This window comes from Pseudogymnoascus verrucosus, assembly GCF_001662655.1.
Source record: "Pseudogymnoascus verrucosus strain UAMH 10579 unplaced genomic scaffold scaffold_5, whole genome shotgun sequence".
NCBI classification, from domain to species: Eukaryota; Fungi; Ascomycota; class Leotiomycetes; order Thelebolales; family Thelebolaceae; genus Pseudogymnoascus; species Pseudogymnoascus verrucosus.
In genome coordinates this window covers 802,682-822,975 of record NW_017263656.1, presented here as the reverse complement: position 1 = coordinate 822,975, position 20,294 = coordinate 802,682, and the positions used below count along the sequence as shown (strand labels likewise).

The following is a 20,294-nucleotide window of genomic DNA, read 5'->3' as shown; positions in this document are numbered from 1 at the left end:
AAGTTGTTGTAGAACATAAGATGTATGAGGAGGTAGAATAAGGAGTGATATTCGATTCTGTATGCAGTGTGATATAAAGCTTCCGCTTATATGGCTATCATGGCCATCGCAAATTAGGAGCTATTGCTGTAGTCGTCCATTTTGTGTTGCTTTTGCTCTTGTAGAGGGCTCAAAAACACGTTTTAGCCACTCTAATCCATGAAGATTGCTTGTCCATCCCTTTGTATTTGCAGAGAAGTGCCATTTTTGTATAACCTCCTTCGGAATCCAGCTTTGTAGTATATTCTGTCCTTTGAAGATAATAAGGGGTTCAATAGCTGTTCCATCCATACAGATGCATTCAACAGCAGACACCCATTCCTATCGGCCAGGATGAGCTTGAAAACGCGTACGGAGTGTAGAATCGACTATAATTCGTGTAGATTGCATAGTTCCAATTGAAAATCCAGTTTCATCCATATTATAGGTGTTGTAGTTTTCGATTTTTTGCTCTGTTATAAGGCTCTTATACGCGTCAAACCACCCCTTCAACACCTGCTTTGTAACCCCATTCATCCTCTGTGCCTCAACTCTACGTCCTAACTTAACACGTAAGTTAGGATGCCTTTGAATGAATCGTGGCACCCACTCTTGCCTAAGAGGTAAGTTAGGTATTTGAGGTTGTTGTTGTTGAGTTTGAGGTTGTTGTTGTAGTTGTAGTTGTTGAGGCTGAAAAACGCGACACTTATTTGACCGGACTTCATCTGCAACCTCACGTAATATCCGATGGCTAGGAGCGTAGCCGCTTATAGTAAGCTCTTTAATCCACTTTAAAAGTGTCTTTTCTTGATTTTTTGATAGGAGTTGTTGCTTTTGACGCGCTTCAATACGAGTGATCCTACCGCATAGGCGCTTACGGACAGAGTCTGGCCTTAGGCCTAAGGCAATAGCTGCAGCATTTGCAGACTTAAATTTTTTTGTCCTAACGCCTAGAACAGCTTCAGAAAGTCGTAAATCAATTTCTTGAGCCTTTATACTCTTTTTTTTCACCATTATAGTGTAGTAGTAGTAGTAGTAGTCGATTTTTAGTAGGGCAGTAGTAGTCCTAGATTTTGGTGGGGTCGGTAAAATAGCCCTTTAGGCCATGTAGCCCTTTACGCCATGACCTACGTTATACAAACAAACAACAACACCACGTGATAACCTAGAGCACAGGTGTAGAAGGCACAGCTCACGTGATAACCTATAGCATGTATAGAATAGTACGCTAGTAGGTTCGTACAAAAGGAAAATCCTTCGTATAAACATAGAATTAGACTTTTAGAAATAGACAAGGTTTTTCCTTCTAAGACTTAAGCCCCTATAAAGCTATCACTACTCTAAAATGTTGCTAAAAGTCGAGAATGGCAAAATTAATAGTAGGTAACAATCCTAACATTCTAAAGTGTATATAGCAATAGATGGCAACTTTAACTAACATTATGTTGGAGTTTATAAACCGATCTAAGACTACTGCAAGAGTGGACGTTCCACTTTTGCATAGTTCAATGGTTTTAACACATTAGTTGAAATAATAACTAGGATTATGCACATTATTTTCTAATTATAAGCCTCGTTTATATATATGCTAATAGAATAGATGGTTAGATAGTAATTATAAACTTTTAAGAATAATTTAGATAGCGCCAGAGTTATATAAAACGTCTGTAAACGGACCTAAGAACTACTACAAAAATAGGCGTTCTATCATTTGTATAGTTTAATAGTTTGACATGTGGTGATTCTAACTTTCTTAAATATGTAGATCGATAGGATAGATAGTAGTTACTATTAAGCGTTTTAAGTTATTGTCTTATTATATATTTAACTTTGTATGTGCGATAGTAATGCCAACTACCAATAGTCCAACGTTGTTTCGCCTTTTATCACCCATTAAAATGTTAACTCCTGTTGATTAATTATTTCCCTCTATATTGAGCATCCCTCCCCACGACAAACAAGGAAATTTCCAAGGGAGCGAACTGATCATGCTAATTATTGACAAGCATGTTTCGATAACTAAGTGATTTTCAAGCAACGTGACGACGTCCCTTATTCTTGGTTGTGTTTGAGGCTTTCCGAATCAGAATACCCCTCGTCTTGTTCTAGTCCAGAGGAACCAGATGGTGCATCGTTGGGTCGATCCCTCCTCCTCCTGCCGCCAATAGCCTGCAGCCTGCGACCAATAGCGCCCTTCAAAAACCCGCCTTTATGCTTGTCACTGTTCCCAGAACCTTGGAAAGAATAAGAGTCTCCTGAATATCGTGTCTGACTACCGCCTTCGCCACTTGAAGGATGGGATTTTGTCATAGTTAGTGATTGAGGGATGCTTGAACCTCCTCGACTGCGTGACTGAAACGAAGCGGCGCCACTACTACCCGCGCTCACAGGACGTAGGCTGCTACTGTTTGAAGCAAATGACCGACGCGGGCTCTTAGATCGGTCCCTGGCACCCGTAGGGCTGCTCGCCAAGGTGCTACCTGTGTCGGTAAAATCATGAGGCGAATCTTGACGTGATGGCACTAAAAGGACATTGCTCGTTGCAAGCTCCCTCAGTCTATGCTGCTGTGCCATAGTTGGTCGAGATTTGGTAAATTTATTCCCGATAATTGCACCTGTATGAGAGATGAGTGCTCTGATGACATCCTTCTTCAGAGCAAGCGCGAGATCAAGATTTGACCAGGTCTTGTTCCGATATTCGAGCATAGGTAGGCGAAAAACGAAATCGTGCAAGTCTTCAATATTGCGTTGGTCCTTGCCCTTGTAACTGAGGCAAATGACTACACTGGGAATCTTGACATACGCCAGCGTCATATAGTTGGATGCTCGGTTTAACATCTTCGTCAGATCATCGGAAGGCTTCACGTCATCTTGTCTGCCACTGCGATTGATGGCGAAGAGTTTGTTTCGTTTCTCACTTGTTACACTACCTTCGAATGCCGAAAAAGTTGTCATGGATCGGGAGATCGTTGGTCGAGTGGCATTGCTTGAACCCAAGCTATCAACAGAAGGTTTTTTGCGAATACTCTTCGTTGATTGCTGATCCGAAGCATGCGCCTTGTTTGACTGGAATAGACGGAAAGATGCGCCCTCACTACCTTGAGTATGATGTAAAGTTACCATCCTCGCCTTCTTTCGTGACAAGCCAGTTTTCGAGCGACTCTCGGAATTCAAAGTTGGCCTCAATCTTAATTCTAGCGAATCAGCCCCAGACCCAGTATTCGCGTCCGACCTATCGGCATCCGGATTGAGTACGAATTGAGTGGTATGCGTTGTTGAATTGTCTTCCTCGTCATCTTCGTCCTGAGGCGGTGCCATGTGTTTCATTCGTGCTGCGGACCCCTTAATGTTGCCAGAAAGGGTTTCCCCAGAGCCTGGGAATATATACTCAAAGAGCTTCACACCAACTTCTCGTTCCAGTTGCATCTTCATTGGAAACAGATTAACCTCGAAATGATCCATGACTGGAATCCCAGCAATTGCTTCGAGCATATACCAATAAACCCTCAGCATTTGCCTATTGGTGCTTTCAGATTCTTTGCGTTCAGGATCGAAATATGGAGCAATCATTTCGGGATATATAGCATCTGGAAGAAGATTAAGTCCCACAATCTTACCAATCTGTACAAGGTTCACATGTGAACCATCTGCATTATCAGTTCGATCGTATTCCGCCTTCTGTAACTGGAATTCCATGAGCGGCCGATCCCCATCGCGCATCAGATGCCATACGATCTGTTCGGATGCTATGTTCCACCTGAGGAGACCATTATTTTGAGAGCCGTCATATTTGCGCTGCGACGTCGTGATCGCCTTCATCATGAAGAAGAGTTCGTCCTCACAGCTTGTTAGGTCGCGGTCTAAAAGGATTCGGCCTTCCCAGCCTTTTTTGTCTAGGTAATTCGAATGTATTTGGAATTGAGTCTTGATTTCTTCAAGTTGGCGAATACGTTCCTGTAGCCGAATGACCATCTCAGGGGCACCACGAAGGTCGCTAAAGTCAGATGCAAGCATGATCTTCTCTAACTTCTCACTGCGAGTCTTTTCGAGAGGCTCGTTGTATAGTAATAGGTCTAGCACTATGATATACATGGCGTAGTACTGAGATGAGTCGCAAATTGCTCTTATGTGAGGAAACTGAACCCAAAGGTGATCCATTCGACTGTCAAGGCTATCAGCAGCGACCTTGTCTGTCCTGTCAACCTCATCATTGTACTTTAGGCGTAAGGTATTGTATTTGTCGTATCTTAGGCTTGCCGAAGTCTTTTGCACAACACGCTTGAATCCAAATGGGTCAACTTCAAAGTCGAACATGACTTCCATCGGAACCCAAGGCGGCCAGGCCGATCCCGAAGGCGTCCCGTATTGACTTCCGGAGTATAAGGAGAGAAGAGGAGATTTAAAAAGCCTCTGGTGGGTAACAAAAAACTGGGTACCATCCATTTCCACAGAGAATCGACGCTGGACCAGTCCGCTAATTTCATCAAAAATGCGATCTTTATCCATGATTTCAACAAGTTTAAGCTCCATGCCTTTCGCGGTAACCAGAGCAACAGACTTTGGGTTTTTCTCGCTCTGAAGCTGTATTTGAGGGGCGATAAGGCGAACATGGTATGTGTTCTGAGGTGTAAAATCTTTACCAATGTTTGAGGTAAGATGCTCTGCTGAGGGTCTTCCTCCGCTCTCATAGTTTCCGGGATCGTTCGCATCGACAAACTTTTTGGAATCAGCGAGTAATCCTTGGATTCGTTGTTGAATATCGAAGTCAGCGTTTTGCTCCTCTGTCCCGCTTGAAGGAGAGGCAGATGGCGGTTGAGGACTCGGCGGTGTTGAAGACTTAGACTTGGGGGCCTTTGCTTTGTTTTGCTCTTCGACAATGTCTAGAATAAACTTCACCGCCCTTCTTGATAGGTAATATATGAACCCACGCCTTTGGCTGACCTGGTGAATATATCGGAGAATGGTGTTGCGTAAAGAGTTGTTCCACTTTAGTTGAATATTATGAATGACAAAGCGATTATTGAAATCACTAACGAAATCAGGGGCAGCAGCATTCTCCCCACGGGTATTGTTAGACTGGGTTCCTTCGTCTGGGAAGGTACGGTTGTCGGTTCCTGGATCTAAGTCTAGACTAGGCGTTGCATTCCGGATATCTGCCCTAATTCTAGCTTCCATGAGATGCAGCATAGCTTCCAGGAACGATCGCTTCTCTCGTAGTACTGCATCATAACTTTTCATCTGATCAAGTTCAGCTTTGATCGCCGTGTCGTCATCAGCACTTGTAGCCTGTAGCTGGCGAAGCTCGATTTCTCCCATCGCTCGTTTATGGTCAAGTACCTGTTCCTCGAGTTGATCTAGTCGGTTTTGAATGAGCTGACATTGGACTTTTCGCGGATCGTCGTCTTTTGACATGATGCAGACATGGGTGGGCTCGTTTCCAAAGGGGCTTGTACGATCTGGGTCACCTGCTATGGTGTTCCCATGGTCTGTTTGACGGAAATAAGAAAGCCTGGGTGCATAAGCAAGTGGCATAATTTTTGTGTGTGGATTCGCCTCGGCTGGCAAAATCCAATCCAGTTCCACAAAATCATCCATATCTATCCAACTGAAATCATTATCTGGGATAACAAATTTGGAAAGGTCAGTTGCACCTCTGTCTTGTTGAGTAATGGGCGGTGGAACAGACGCTTTCTTGAGGGATTCTGGCGTTGTACCTGCAATTGTTGCAGACATAGCGCGGATGTCGGCTGATACCAAGTCCAGTTGAGCCTTATGGATTTTCATGCCCGTGGTTTTGCTCTGAGTTTTCCTGCCTTTGTCCTGAGTGTTAAACCACTCCCTTCTTTGGTGTATATCAAGCATGAAACTGTCCAGTTTTATCTTGAGTCCGGTGACCGAGACGACATCCTCCGTATAATCCTCAGCTTCTTTGTGTTTGTATACATGGCTGAGAAAAAGCGGGGCGAGCAAGATGCTGTATTTTATGGTCGCCAAATGCCTACCAAACTTTTTGCTCGACTTCTCAAGTCCAGGCCATAATCGGCCTTGTCGAATTGGAAGAGACATCGTGCCTCCAAACATGGACCACCATGCAAAAAAATGGGTGAAGAACCGTGGGGTTAAGTGGACGCTGTTGTAGCTTGTTGATGGCGTCGTGTTTGTTACAGACCAACTTCGATTCATTGGGGCTGTCACAGCGATCGACAAGTGTATATAGTTACTCCGAAATCCTCTGAAAGCGTCATATACATCGCCTGGCGGTGCTTTTGCAAAAGCAGGCTCCTTTAAAATAACGTCATAGTGCGGTATAAAGTCAAAAGTCCTTTCTCCGCCCACGATATTTCTTTCGAAGACAATGCCTGCTAACCATTGAACATTTCCAGAGAGTTTCATGATCACCTTCTTGAAAATTGCCCCTTTCCTGTAGCTATCACTGCTTGCCACGCTGTCGCTGTCACGGCCCGAAGAAATTGTCTGAAGGGCTTGGTGACTGTAATCAGGGATGGCCAGTATGTAATCACCACTCTCGACGGTCATGAACTTTTTCGGGTCATTCTCACGCCAAACGCTCCACCGAACATCGTTCCGCCAGCACATCAAAAAACCGGCCCCGTTTCCGGTAACTGCGTAAGGGTCGCGGGTTCCTTTCAGTAATAGATGAACGTCTCCATCGCCTTTCCATGACACGAGCAAGCGTGAGTGGAAGCCCAGGCGAATTTTGTCCCAGAAACCTGTACGGTCCGAAGGGTCGATTTGAGGCTTTGTAAAATTTTCAATCACCATCATCATATCTTGGATTGCAGGTTGGTATGATGCGCCCCATGTAATTCTTGTCGGGAATATGGTATTGATGTCAATATTGAGATCTGAATATGACTTCACTGGAGACACGGTACGTCGAACATCGATAGCAAAACACCCTGAGTTTGGTTGTATATGGTCCCCGACCTTGGCAGGAACGATATCAACTTTGACATGGCGGACAGATTGCGGTCCGCAGAACTCTTCCGCAATGACAAAGTTTGTCTTTAAAGACCAACTTGGCAACCGTAGGGACTGGCCTGGCTTCATGGCTGGTACGTGTAGGAGAGGGAGAGGGTAGTCCCTGAGCGACATGCGTGCTTCTCCCATGTCGATCTGGACGTGCATGGGGATGAGTAAAGAGTACTTCATGTCGTGAGGCATACCCTTCCCAATTCGGTGAAGAAATTCTGGGAGTTGGCTGAGAGGGAAAGTAGGCTTATCAATAGTGATGTGAAGATCATTGATAAGCGTACTCATAAGACCTGGGCGCTGAGGTATCTCCACAATGTTCTCGATATCTTCCATGTCATCGGGTAACTCATCAGGGCCCCAGAACCCGCCACGCAATTTCTTCATGTCGTCCATCTGTGTCCTGTACGATTGATCGATGCGTCTCTTCCAACTTTGCGCATTATAATGTTGTAATTTCTCCATAGCCTCTTGGATTGGGACCTTTGTAGAGGCACTTATACCACACAAGCCCTCGGGGTCGTATCGCATACGGTAATGACGCGTGGTTGACCGTGAGCGGTCAGGTTTTTGTGAATACTCCTCGCTTTTGCTCCTCATGTGGGAAGCACCCTGTTGATTACTTCGGCCAAATGGGCGAGCTGATCGAGTACGAATTCTTGACGTGTCCTTTCTCTGTTCTTGTTCTTCGACCTTCTTAACTTTGACTCTGAATGCTTCCTCGCGGGCAAGGCGTTGCTGTTGTTCGACCAGCCCAGATCTGTAAATATTGCCCAGCTTCCATTCAAATGCACCATCTTCGATTTCAAAGAGGAGTGCCTTGCTACGAACGGAAATCTTTGGCACATGCTTGGGCCCTTCTGGACCCTTCTTCAAGATATACTCATTTGTTCCAGTTTTGAAGCGGTGATGAAGTTGTTCGATTGCTTTGACTGTGTTCACGACATTGTCAAAAACTTTATACAGAACAACCTGATGCGGCACAGCTAGCCGTATGGCTTCTGTGCTGACTTCAATAACATTATCTTCCACGGAAGATCCAGAGGCTAGTTGTTGCCTCATTTGCCGCAAGTTAACCTTCCCTGTTTTGATACTCGCGAGGCGAGCCCATACCCGCTTCATCTTAGGTGCTTCAACGTAGAGTCGCGCAAGCTTGCAGTTTAGGAAGGGTGGTGAGTATCGCCGGCGACCAGTTTCCACACCGTACACTTGCAGCATCATAGGTGGGTCAGCGGGCATATTAGCCTTTACTTGAATTAAGCCAAACTTGGCATCAATTGTTACCAGTTCGTTCAATCGCAGTTTGTGCTCTGGGAGGTTGCGTTTGTTAATGTTGGGTGGAAACTGCATTGGGGACAGGTAGTCTAGGCCATTGATGTCCCTAGTACCTTCCAGCGAGGGACGTATAATATCAACATTCGTTTTGGTGCGAACAAATGCCTTTCGAAATACAGTTGCTGCGACGCCAATGGCATAGTGCCGATATAACGAATATTGGATCAATAGTGTCCTGACATGCGAATTGACATGGAATAGAGGCCCCTGGGTATCAGTGGACGTAGAAGCGGTAACATTGCATTGTGGCATGGCAAGAAAAGACTCGAATTCCCATTTTTCTGCAGATTCAACGACAAATCCTTCAAGGCCGCAAACGCTGATCGTTAAGCATCGTCCATCAGTCGGGTCTTGGCTGTGCTCTATGGTTTGAGAGTCGCTTCTGTGGTGGTCGGTATCGGGTGTTAACGATCTGCTGCTGGCCCGTCTACGGGGTGGGTTCCGGTCTGCAATTTTCCCTTTGTGTGCTCGATATTCCGCTGTCCATGATTCCAATTGTAAAGCAACGCCGCGTATATCATTCGAAATATCCCCGTCAACACCAGCGACCTCGGCGCTGAAATTCGAAGCATGGAATTGAAAGTGGAGTAGCCACGGTGGTAGAGCCCTGATGAAGTTGGGGTCTTTCGACGTTTTAGGATTCGCCTTTTTATCGGGTTCCACGTTAGTCCTAAGTTGGTGGACAATCTCGCGGATGCCCTCACTTAGTTCTGGGCGGATCATTCGGACCGAGAATGTCTGAAGACTGCCGGAAGCTATCACGTTAACTTCAGGGCTTGCGTTCACCTGTACTTTGATCTCCATAGACTCTGTCTGAAGCAAATCATAGCGAGCTGCAGAAGCTGTCTGGTAGTACAAATCGTGTGATTGCACTCTGAATGTGGATGCTAGCGCATAGTGAATATCTCCTTCAGCAGAATGAGATGATTCTAGGTCCAACGACACCGAGGAAATGGACGATATAATGAGATCAAAGTCGTCTTCGTCAGCATCCTTTTCCACGGGAGGTAGTGCTATGCGGAATACTGGCTCATGCATAGAAAACTTGACGTTCGCTTTGGGTAGGAACTTTGAAATTAGCTCGCGGCTTCCTTGGCCTGATCGGGAAGTTGATTTTGGACGTGGTTGCATGATCGCCATGAGAAGCGGAAGGTGTTTCGGGTCAAGGTCAACCGACGGAGAAGTGATGACTATGTTGGCAAACAAGATATTTGCATTGCGCTCATCGGCACTTTGGACTCCCTTAAACCCAACAATCTTGGAAGGTAAGGTGGTTCTTATCGTTGTGGTAGTCATCGGTATGTATACTAGGCGGTCTGACTTTCCATGGCCATCATCAACGCCAATAGAAACAGAAAGCGCCGCCAAGAGAGCTTGATGTGCCACAGTTTGTGAAGAGAAGTACATGCGATGGTCTGGAGACTTGGGGTCTAATCGATGTACATCTATGCCGACCTCTTTCATGGAAGCATTAAAAAATAGAGGGCCGTTGCCGGGCTGAACATTTCGAATCTTCTTCGCAAGTCCAATGTGGGTGACTGCAAATTGTATTTCCTTGATTCCTCTGAGGATTGAACTGAGAAATTCGTTGAAATCCGAAGTGTTCTCTACGTTTGTATCACATTCTGCACTCGCGTCGACCTTGAAATCTGCCACCAGCGCGTCAGAGGCCGAATCTGTTTCACTGCGGTTCCTTGAGAAAAGCTTAGAGCGATTGCGGTAAGAGGATAGGCACGTCTCTATATCGTCCACGGGGATATGTAGCCTTCCTAGCTTAAGTTCAATTGATGCCTCGTGTAGTCCGTCAACCTCCTTGTAAAGCAGGCCATTTATGTTGAGAGCTGCGTGATCCAGGACCTCCAACGACTCGTTCCCTTCGGCAGTGAGTAGCACACTTCGCATGGTGACCGTCCATTCGGCTGGCCGCTGATGTTTCTCTTGCTGCTTCTTTCGTGAGAATATGTGCCCCTGGTCGACCATTTTCCGCCTCGTATCGACGGCAACGGTGTAACTACCAATTTGGATAGTTCCCACTTCCAAGATCGTGATTGATGAGTTGGTAGCCACAATATCAACCATTCGAAGCCACCCAATACTGCGATGGAGGCGCTTGACCCTTTCCTTCAGTTTTTTAAGTTCGTCCCAACTCTTCCGCTGGCTTTCGCTGGCGCCTTTGCCATGGTATTTCGACCAGCCTTTCGCAGCCTGAGGTTCAGGGGTATGGTCCGAATTTTCAGCAGCATCTTGGCCTAGCTCTATGATGTTTTTGAGCTTCTGCTTATTTTGTGTTTCCAAGGCTTCGATATCAACCGTCACGGCAAGTTCAGTCACAACAATGCTTAGCCAGGTCGGCTGGGCAAATGTTGGACGATGAAGATTGATTCCCAACCCGCGGATTTCCACTCTTATACCATCTCTTGGTGTGTATGCCAGTCTTCTCAGAGACAAATAACCGATACGTTGGATGGATATGCCGGTGGCGATGCGTAGCACTGCGAAGAGGATGAACGACGAGAGGTAGAGGAGCACCACAATCCCAAATACAAAGGAGGGGCTTAGGATGGCCATTTTGTCGGGCAGGACTCGTACGCCATGGACTGTAGGAGGCCTACTTCAGATCAGCGACTTCATAGGATGGCCCGGAATACAGCAGGAGCAGGCGCGTGTCGGTAGCCCAGCCCGTAGTTGCCAGGCCAGTATCACCACTGAGCCAGAGTTGTCACTGGGCCGGGGATCATTGGTAGCTCTTTGGATTCGGAACGTATGGTCATGGTCCAAGTAAAGCAATTCGCGTGGTATGTTGAGTGGATGGGCGCATGGACGGACTATGAACGAGCTTGAAAGATAAGTAGGTCAGAAGTATAGTTGATTTCCATCATTGTCCAGCAAGGCAACATATATGGGCAGACATGTATGAAGGTAGTGTAGAGTAGAGTAGAGTAGAGTAGAGTACAGAGCGGACTGATTTGGAGTTGTTTTGGGGATGCGCGAAATAAAGAAATACTCTCTCTATAGCTGTCTTGCAGCAGTGGTATAATTATTTCGTAGGTTTGGAGTAACTACGGAGTATGTATGGGCTTGTTGATCGTCAGGTGTGTACTCCCAAGGGAGCTTGGTAGAGTTGAGCCTAGTCCTAGTAGGGCTTGGCGAAGTTAAATTGCTGTAGGCAAGTAACAAGCTGTGGGCAAAGTGTGGCCAAGGTAGTCTGGTGCATAATATCACGTGACTGAACACTGAGACTTCGCCAGTGTTAGCCTTACCGACACCTTAGAAGTACTAAAATGCCACCCGCCACCACCAAAACACCACTACTACCGCTTTATAACCAGGCTTTCTCTCGCTTAAAAAGTACAGACCGTGCACGTGCGTTGGGTTCCTTGCACCTGATATTATTCACTAAAACCCATCAAAAAAAGCATCATCTCAATTCGGAGATTTCGATCACTCTAATCCACCCCTCGCTCCCAGAATCACATCCACATCGGACACTGGGGATTCACACGATAAACATCAACCCGAAGGACAGAACAGAACTTCCTTCAGCGCTCTAATTAAACACCGCCCGTTACAACTTGTTCCCGCGCATTTTTTCTATATCCGCAATCATGGGTGAGTGACTTTGCCCACCTGGACCGGTCTCGCTTTGGCCGCTTCGAAGCAGGATCAATTGAGGCCGGCCTATCTGGAGATGAGCATGGAGCTGACAACATATTCTGCAGGTCCGAAAAAGAAGGAACAGCAGAAGATGTCCCTCGGGGCCTTCATGACTGATGAGAGTAAGCTATATATGGAGATGTCTAGATGTTACATCGCTAATACGGCACAGAACTTGGGTCCTGGGCTGATGAGATGGAGGATATGCCAGTCTGTGAGTATATCTTTCTTTTTTATTTTTGGAATTGACCCTCTCAATAATTTCAGCTTGCTAATCGTTTATAGCCGGTATGTTTGCCCGTCCCAAAACCCCGAAAATGGCACACATGGAACCCATATCACCAACCCCTTCCGGGCGACTTATTTTACAGGCTTGGATTATGCTGATTCAATAGACTCTCGTGCTGGATATGGCGCCGAAAAGCGAACTTACGGCTCTACAAACACTACCTTCGGAAGTGGTAACCTAGCTGGTTCGTCACTCTAATTTGGAATATGCCAAGGAGCCATGCACCTGCTAACAGTGCGATTCAGGATACTCTGTCAGAGAGGAATTACCTCTCCCAGATAAGCCACCTTATACTGTGCATCTAGGAAACCTCTCATTCGACGCTACCGTTGGAGACGTGACAGATTTCTTTGCTGATTGCGAATGCACCAATGTTCGCATCATCGAAGACAAGCTCGAAATGAAACCCAAGGGGTTTGGATATGCAGAGTTTGGTTCCCGCGAAGGCCTGATCAAGGCATTAGCACTTTCGGGATCGCAATTCCAGGGCAGAAACATCAGAGTCAGCGTCGCAGATCCACGTATGTTTTACAACCGTTCCTACATGTACCTCCTCATGCTGACCACCCTTGCTATATAGCCAAAGATCGTGATCGCCCAGATGTTCGTGAATTGGGAGACTGGAGTCGCAAGGGACCATTGCCCGACCTGCCAGGTCGCGGAGGAAACGACCGCCGAGCACCTGAGAGAGGGTTCGCATCTGGAAGAACATTTGGCGATGGAGGCTCGGAATCCGGCGGTGACCGTAGAGAGCGCCGTGACCCATTCCCCCAGGATGATGGAAAGGTCAGAGACTTTGGCAACTGGGAGCGTCGTGGGCCACTGTCCCCACTCCCCCAACAGGAGCGCCAGACGAGCACTAGAGAAGGGGGCCGCAGCAGCACAGTTGATGGGCCGCGTGCGGAAGGGTTCAAAGATAGGAGAGCATCGCCAGCAGCATGGGGAGAGGGCCGTACCCAGGACTCCCAGGATGGCTCGAGACCTCCAAGACGCGAGTTTCAGGAGCGCCCAGTTGCTGATAGGGCCCCAACCGCCGCAGAGCAGGATAGCCAATGGCGAACAAAGATGAAGCCAGACGCCCCAGTTGCACCAGCTGCGACTTCGCCGCTGCCATCGAGGGATGGTAGTGAAGGCCCGGCTTCTCCCGCAACAGCCTCTGCAGCCCCCGTTGGAAGACCAAAGCTGAACCTGACAAAGCGCACAGTGTCTGAAGCAGCTGACGTGGCTTCACCAGCATCTGCTTCTGGCGATGCTAAGGCTAGCCCATTCGGTGCAGCACGTCCTATTGACACTGCTGCCAAAGAAAGGGAGATCGAAGAGAAACGAGTTGCTGCGCTGAAGGAGAAAAAGGAGGCCGATGACAAGTCTCGCGAGGAAAAGCGCATCGCTAAGGAGGCTGCAAAGGCAGAAAAGACCGAAGGCGAGACTGATGACGGCACAGCAACTGCAGAGATTGTGAAGAAAGCGGATGGTCTTACCCTGGACGAAGATGCTGCGACTCAAGACACCACCGACTCTAAGCCTAAAGAGGCAGCTCAACAGAAACCCGCCGATACCGGTGCCTGGAGACGCCCTGCAGCTGGCCCAAAGCCCCCTCGAGGCGATGTCCCAAGGGGTCCTCGCGGTGATGGGCCACCACGTGGTCCTCGCAACGATTCCAACAGAGGTCCAGGGCCACGAGCCAACGGTGGAGCTCCACCATCCGGCGCAGCTGCCGAGCAGGTGGCAGAAGCTCCAGAGGAAGACGGCTGGAGCACGGTCTCAAAACCTAAAAAGAACCAGCGTGGTGGCGCACGTGGTATTTAATCATAGGTTTTTAATTCAGCGTCCAGGGCAGTGCGGGAAGCGAAATATGCAGCCATGAAGGGTTGGGCATTTTCTGATCCAATCTCTTTACACGACGGTACTATATGCAGTGGATGGATCTGTACTCGGCGTTTGGTCATGTTTGTCGTTTCTGGTATCTTGTGTGTGCGCTTAACTCCTTGCTGATTTGGCTTTGGATAGCGCGTATGAATGATACCGAGTATGTCGCGTTGCATTAAGGCTGTCTCATAACTATGCTTTCTTCGTTGTTTCTACTTCGCATATACGGTTGCGTTTTCAGCGGGCTTCAAAAGTTCTATTGAGGATCTATCATGGGAGCATTGGAAGAATGAATGCAAAGGTGTGCTCTCACATGAGAAGTAGTGGCAACTAGACTCACCGCCGCATTATGATCGCTGGCATGCACGATAGTGCCAAATGGCACAGAAATATGGATTCTCGCATGCTTGTATTTATAAATGCCTTCCAGACGTCTCAACTTTGAAGACCCAGTCCGTTTATGTCTCGATATTTATGTTAAAAATGAATGAACGTGTATTGACTAGCTAATGCAACCGATATATATATCCTCAACCTTCCAATCTTCCCGTGGCGCGAACCCATTCTACTGCCTTTGCCTTAACCTTCTCCTGGCTCTTGGCATCTCCGTGCTTTCCCTCCCACTCACTCCAACGCTTGAACCAGGCCTTTGCACCCTTCGGCTTCAAGTCCTTACTCCTGGCTACTCGCTCAAAGAGTGCCCTGACTATGCCTTCATCACCCTGTTGTATCTCGAGATCCAAAAGTTGATTCCAGAGATCCAACCTCTTCGGGAACGTTGCCAAGACTCCCTCAAATGTCGTTCTTCCTCGTTCAGGTGAGCCATGCGGTGAGTGAAACTCGAGAGCTGCAAACTTGATCGTGAGACTGAGGTGGTTATGCGATGGTAGCGACTGAATGGCCCTGGGTAAAAGAGCCCATGCTCTATCTGGAGATGACAGCGTATAATGCAGGAAATGCGCATAATTGTACCAGGCATTGGGATATTGCGAAAACTTCTTGATCAGAACTTGGAAGAGCTCATCGGCTTTCTGTTGTAATTGTTAGCAAATTCTGAAACTAGAAAAGGGCTGTAGAAGTTGTAGCTTACGGTATGCTTGCCCGACTGAATGTAGATGCTTGTCAACCGTTCATGGATTTCGAAAGCATCGTTATACTGACAGGCACGTTTGAAGACTTCTTCGGTCGTGTCATCGCTTCCATACGCATTTTCCAGGTTAAGCAGGGCTATCCATACGTTCATCTTCTCCGCTTCTTCGCGCATGTTGATGGTTCGAATGGCTCGCTCTGCAACCTCTCGTGCTTTGGCAAGTTCACTGAGCTTCACCTGGAAAGCCATGTATTCAATCCACAACTGTGAAGAATCCGGTTCGCTCAGCAATAGCCGTTCGAAATCACTTGTCGACTGTGGGCCATTGGCATCAAGCTCTCCAGTACGGTCGACCTTGATAAGTGGCTTGCGGCGTGTCTTCTTTTTCGACGCACTTGCCAACCCCTCTTCATCAGAATCTATACCAATTTGCTGGTCCGCATCATCCAGGGTGGACGCAGTCCAGTTGAATCCTCCCGCTTCGAGTGGGAGACCGCTTGGTTTCTGTGGAGCATCTTCCATATCGGAGTCCGAATCATCTCCTGATAATGCGGCTGATGCGTCAAGCCTCTCCAAGTTGCCGGAATCCTCCTCTTCCGAATTTGCGTCGTCGTCACTACCCAGTTGTACTCCTTCCATGCCATCTTCTATGCCATCATCCATTTCCTCGTCACTTTCGGATTGATCTTTGAAGTATGAAGCTTTTAGACCAAAGCTTACGCGCCTCTTGTCTAATTCAATCTTTAGTACCTTTGCCTTCACAGCATCACCCTCAGAGTAAAGCTTCTTGACATCTGTGACCCGACTTTCAGCCATTTCACTCCTATGGCATAAACCACTAACGTTCATCGAGCCGTCCACAACGATGAACACACCGAAATCCTCAACCTTTCGAATCTTGCCAGTAATAGTCTGGCCAACCTCCAGGTCATTAAGTGATATAGGTGCAACATAATCGTTGTCGACAATAGACGATTTTAGGCTCAACTGGACATGGTTCAAGGCTGGATCGGCGGCTATCACTTTTCCCTTGACAAGCTGATCGACCTGGAAGCTTGACTTCCATTCCTTGATGTAGGCGTCGGAGAGGTCGGATACTCGAGTGTAGGCTGTCACGTTCCCACCAAGGCTGATGAATATGCCATTCTCGGCAACATTCTTGACAAAGCCCCTGACAACATCATTCACCTTCAGCTGCGCAACAGATGAAACTTCCGCATCTTTAACAGGTAGAGAGGAATTGAGAACTCGGGATGGTCTTGTTGTGAGCCTTATGCGTTTGTTGGGGACGTCAACGTCTGTGATACACACGCGAACAATATCGTTTTTCGAATAGATTGTTGGGTTGGCGTCGGAGAAGTCATCAGTAAGATCAGTCAAGTTCACTGGCCCTGAGACTTTATCGCTCAGTTGGACCATGATTTGACGCTCTGTGACCTTAGTGACCCTTGCAGGTACAACCATATCCTTCTTTAAATCTTGGAAACTCAAAGCACTGCTGCTGCCTCTTGCTGATCGGCCGCTTAGGTCCAGGCGGTTATTTGCAACATCAATCCCAGTCACGCTGACTTTTATGGCAGACCCAACTGGAAACTTTGACTCGAGGTTGTTGAGTAAGGATACATCGTCGGAGATGTCAAGAGCGCCGATACGTCCCCGAACGTTGGGGGATATATTAACCCAGAGGCAATCGTCACGCACATTGTTGACAAATGCAATCCAAGATGACCCCACCTTCACTTTATTAAGGGTAAGAGCCTCTGGTGCGCTCTCTGTTGTTTTAGCCAACTTTGCAGACAGTTCGAAGACTGCCGTCTTGCCGGCTGTGTGGGTGATGGGCAAGAACCTATGGTTTTTGGCATCATGGATACCAAGAACTCGAACGGGGATAGTCTGTTTCGCAGAGAATTGCTTCAGTGGATGCTTCCGGTCTTTGATCTCCTCCCAAGATCCAAAAGCTTCAGATACATCGATTCTGCCTTGGATATTGTCGGCCAACTGCACATTAATTTGGGTTTCTTTGACCGAGGCGATCCTAGCCATCGTGACCCTGCCCAACGTAAAGTCTTCCGCAGCAGTTATGCTTTCATCAACTGGGTTAACAGCCTTCTGGGATTCGCCACGGTGTACCAACTCGCCATCGACGGATGGTACCGGGATGTTAATGTCTTTGACAGACAGCAGAAATCGTTTCTCGCTTTGATCAACAGAGAGGACCTTGGCCGTCAATGATTGGAGGCGGCGGAGGCCAAAATCATGCAGAGTCTGAGCCTCATCTTGTAATTTAGACTTTGGCAAAAGCCCAGTAACTCCACCTCCAAATTGGACAAAAACTGCTGTAGGTGTGATGTTCTTCACAAAACCATGCACAATCTTGCTCTCCTTAACATCGGCAAACTCTCGTAACAGAGTTCTCTCGTTCGCTGCTTTAACTAGGCTGGACTTGTTTGTAAGAGTTATGAGTCGGTTCTTTTCGACTTTGTCAATGACAGCCAGGTTTTGGAGCGTCTGTCCCACCCTTATCTTCTTGAAAGCTGACAAGTTTTTGGCCTCCGAGCCATCCGTAAGATGCCCGACAGGGAGTATAGCCCGCAGACCAGAGAGTTCAAGTTCAACCGATATGTCGTCATTGGACTTCTCCGTCACGGTGGCGGAAACTATTTCGCCAATTCGAAGCTTCTTCAGCGCACTTTGTTGTGAGAGCCCAAAGGCTGCCGGATCTTTGCAGGAAACTGTGAGTCTTGCGGCTGCAGGGTCAACATTTAGGACATGAACATTGACGACTTGCCCAACGCGGAAGTGTTGGCTAGGATCCTGTATGTATGACTCGCTCATCTCCGAGACTGGTAGGAAGCCACGAACAGTACCATAAAACTGGACAACTGCTCCGCCAGGTAGAATGCTGATTATAGTCCCCGGGCTTTGCGAGCCAGGTTCAATATCTTCGTATGACTTGAAAACGGGGCTTTCAGAGTTAACCAACGCCTTTTTCAATGTTAGGCGAAACTGGCGCTTGCTCAAGTCCGTCGAAAGGACACGGGCAGTGACACTAAGGCCTTCTTTGAATTTCTTCTCGGGGTGAAGAAATTTGACATCAGCCATATGCATTTCTGGTACAAGGCCGGTGATACCGTCGGCAAGTTTGACAAACAGGCCACCAATACCGGCTTCGTTGATAAGTAGCTTATCCACCTTTCCCTTGACAACCTCGCCAATGGTTAGGTCTTCGATCTGCAAAAATGGCTGTTCAAGGATCCTCTGCTCCAGAGACACGAGATAGATTCCATCCAGTGAGTTATACCCGACAACTCTGCCCCGGTGGGTTGAGTCAACTTTGTAAGGCCCGACTGATTCAGAAAGTGTTTCGACTTTTGAATCTGCAACCCTCGAAATATGCACAAAACCATTCACCCCTTTAACTCCGATGTCAACGAATAAGCCTATTCCTGGTTGAACTTTTTTGACTGTCGCTTCTTCAATGATGCTGGATAATGGGAGGATCTGAAGAGGATCGTGTTTCTGTGCGTTCTTCTGTGCCTGCTGTGTCGAGAGGGACATAACATGATCCAGTAGGGAGATGCCAAGTTTCCTGGGTTCAACATTTGGGAATGTGCAGATAATTCTGCCTTTGACTTTGCTGCCGACCTTGTATTTCTTCTCTAGGTCCTTTCCAGCGTTACCGAGTCCAGAGTGTATTAAGTCGGCTGTCACATCGATGCTGCCCATAACCTTGCCAGCCACACCCCTGGGCGTGATATCTGTGAGGAGAAATTCGACCGCCGTTCCCGGTAAAAAGGCATCGACAGTCGGTGCGTCGCTCAAGTACGTCGGCTTCTTAGAATTGGCGATCTTTTGAAGGTCTGCCGACAACTTGACAATTTTGCCATTGGAACTGAGGCCTGTGATCATGCACAGCATAACTGCACCTTCCTGTATCGTATTCATCTCGATGGCGTACCCGATCTCTTTGGAGGACATGAACCCTCCAATGGCAGATTTCTGCAACCCAATGTCCATAATAATACCATGATCTTCAACACTGACCACTGATGCCATTATCATGCTGTTCGGGGCCAGTTCTTTCGCAGTAATGCCGCTATTGGCTTGCTGAGGCTGAAGAGAGAGCTCAATGCGCCGTTTCCCGACCTCAGCGCCAGATGCATTGCTCTCGTTCGTAGAAACAACGAACGCTCGCAGGTACTGACCAACTGAGAATAGGTCGTTGAGATCAATGTCATCTGCTATACTCGAAGAATCGTCGTCGCTTGCTCCGTCATCTGCTGCCACCAACCTTTCAACCCTTTCCGTCAACTTCCCCGATATCGAGGTTAGGGGGACATAACCAGTTAGGTTGTTTGGAAGTGCTAGAGCTATATCATGAATATTTATTTTCGAGACTTGCCCAAGTACCAATGACCCTGGGACGAGGCGCTGTTCGACATTAGCATAAACCACATTTGCCTGCTCAAGAGAGGTACTAACCTTGTAACTTAGACCCTCGATCCTTATGTCGTCACCTTCGTCCCCCTTCACATTTGCGTCCTTGGTTCCCTTGCTTTTTTGCTTGCGCTTCTTCCCTCCATGGGTAGTAGCCGCTTCTGAATCCCCATCAGCTTTCGCCCTTGATGCGGTCTCATGTTCGAACAGGACATCTCTGGTCGCGTCGATGTTAATCTGTTTGTGCTCCAGAGGTGTTAGGACGCTTGCGCCTCCACGTGGGAAGGCAGCCTCTTCTTCTCTGGCTTTTGCAATTTTGGGAACATGTGCAGTCGGTAGAGTGGTAGTTCCGCTGTTGGGCTTTGCTGTATTAGAGGTTCCAGTGTCCTCCTGTCGCAGTCTCTTTTGCGGTCTGTTATCATTTTCGCCGACCTTCTTTGATCGAACAAATGAATCATTCGTGGGCCCCGTCTTTCTTTTGATCGGCCCCATGATTGTCGTGTGTGGAATTTGCTCCAAGCAAATTTACTTTTCTACTTGCCTTTCCTCGAAACAGGAAGTTAGTAGAAAATAAGAATTATTTATGTTTCTGCCGCTTTTCACCGAGTTCGT

At 47.5% G+C, this 20,294-nt stretch overlaps 4 protein-coding genes across 4 annotated transcripts; 1 reads left to right on the top strand and 3 right to left on the bottom strand.

Annotated features, from left to right (window-relative positions):
* Positions 1-68: 68 nt before the first annotated feature.
* On the bottom strand, positions 69-1,100 carry VE01_10744 (uncharacterized protein). Its single transcript, XM_059464196.1, has one exon. It carries the CDS (start codon positions 1,030-1,032, stop codon positions 361-363), a length of 672 nt encoding a protein of 223 aa, XP_059320179.1. The 5' UTR covers positions 1,033-1,100; the 3' UTR covers positions 69-360.
* A 714-nt stretch (positions 1,101-1,814) lies between these two features.
* VE01_01969 (uncharacterized protein) lies at positions 1,815-11,484 on the bottom strand. The gene has a single exon (XM_059463403.1). The coding sequence runs from the start codon at positions 10,912-10,914 to the stop codon at positions 2,071-2,073; it is 8,844 nt and encodes a 2,947-aa protein (XP_059319992.1). The 5' UTR covers positions 10,915-11,484; the 3' UTR covers positions 1,815-2,070.
* A 186-nt stretch (positions 11,485-11,670) lies between these two features.
* VE01_01968 (uncharacterized protein) lies at positions 11,671-14,774 on the top strand. Its single transcript, XM_059463402.1, has 7 exons — positions 11,671-11,955; positions 12,066-12,122; positions 12,173-12,214; positions 12,286-12,288; positions 12,396-12,473; positions 12,535-12,810; positions 12,870-14,774. The coding sequence occupies exons 1-7, from the start codon at positions 11,952-11,954 to the stop codon at positions 14,093-14,095; spliced, it is 1,686 nt and encodes a 561-aa protein (XP_059319993.1). The 5' UTR covers positions 11,671-11,951; the 3' UTR covers positions 14,096-14,774.
* Positions 14,630-20,245, bottom strand: RRP5 (RNA binding protein). Its single transcript, XM_018271482.2, has 3 exons — positions 19,728-20,245; positions 15,246-19,676; positions 14,630-15,186 (listed from the first exon to the last, which is right to left on the bottom strand). The coding sequence occupies exons 1-3, from the start codon at positions 20,172-20,174 to the stop codon at positions 14,686-14,688; spliced, it is 5,379 nt and encodes a 1,792-aa protein (XP_018133698.1). The 5' UTR covers positions 20,175-20,245; the 3' UTR covers positions 14,630-14,685.
* Between the last annotated feature and the right edge of the window lie 49 nt (positions 20,246-20,294).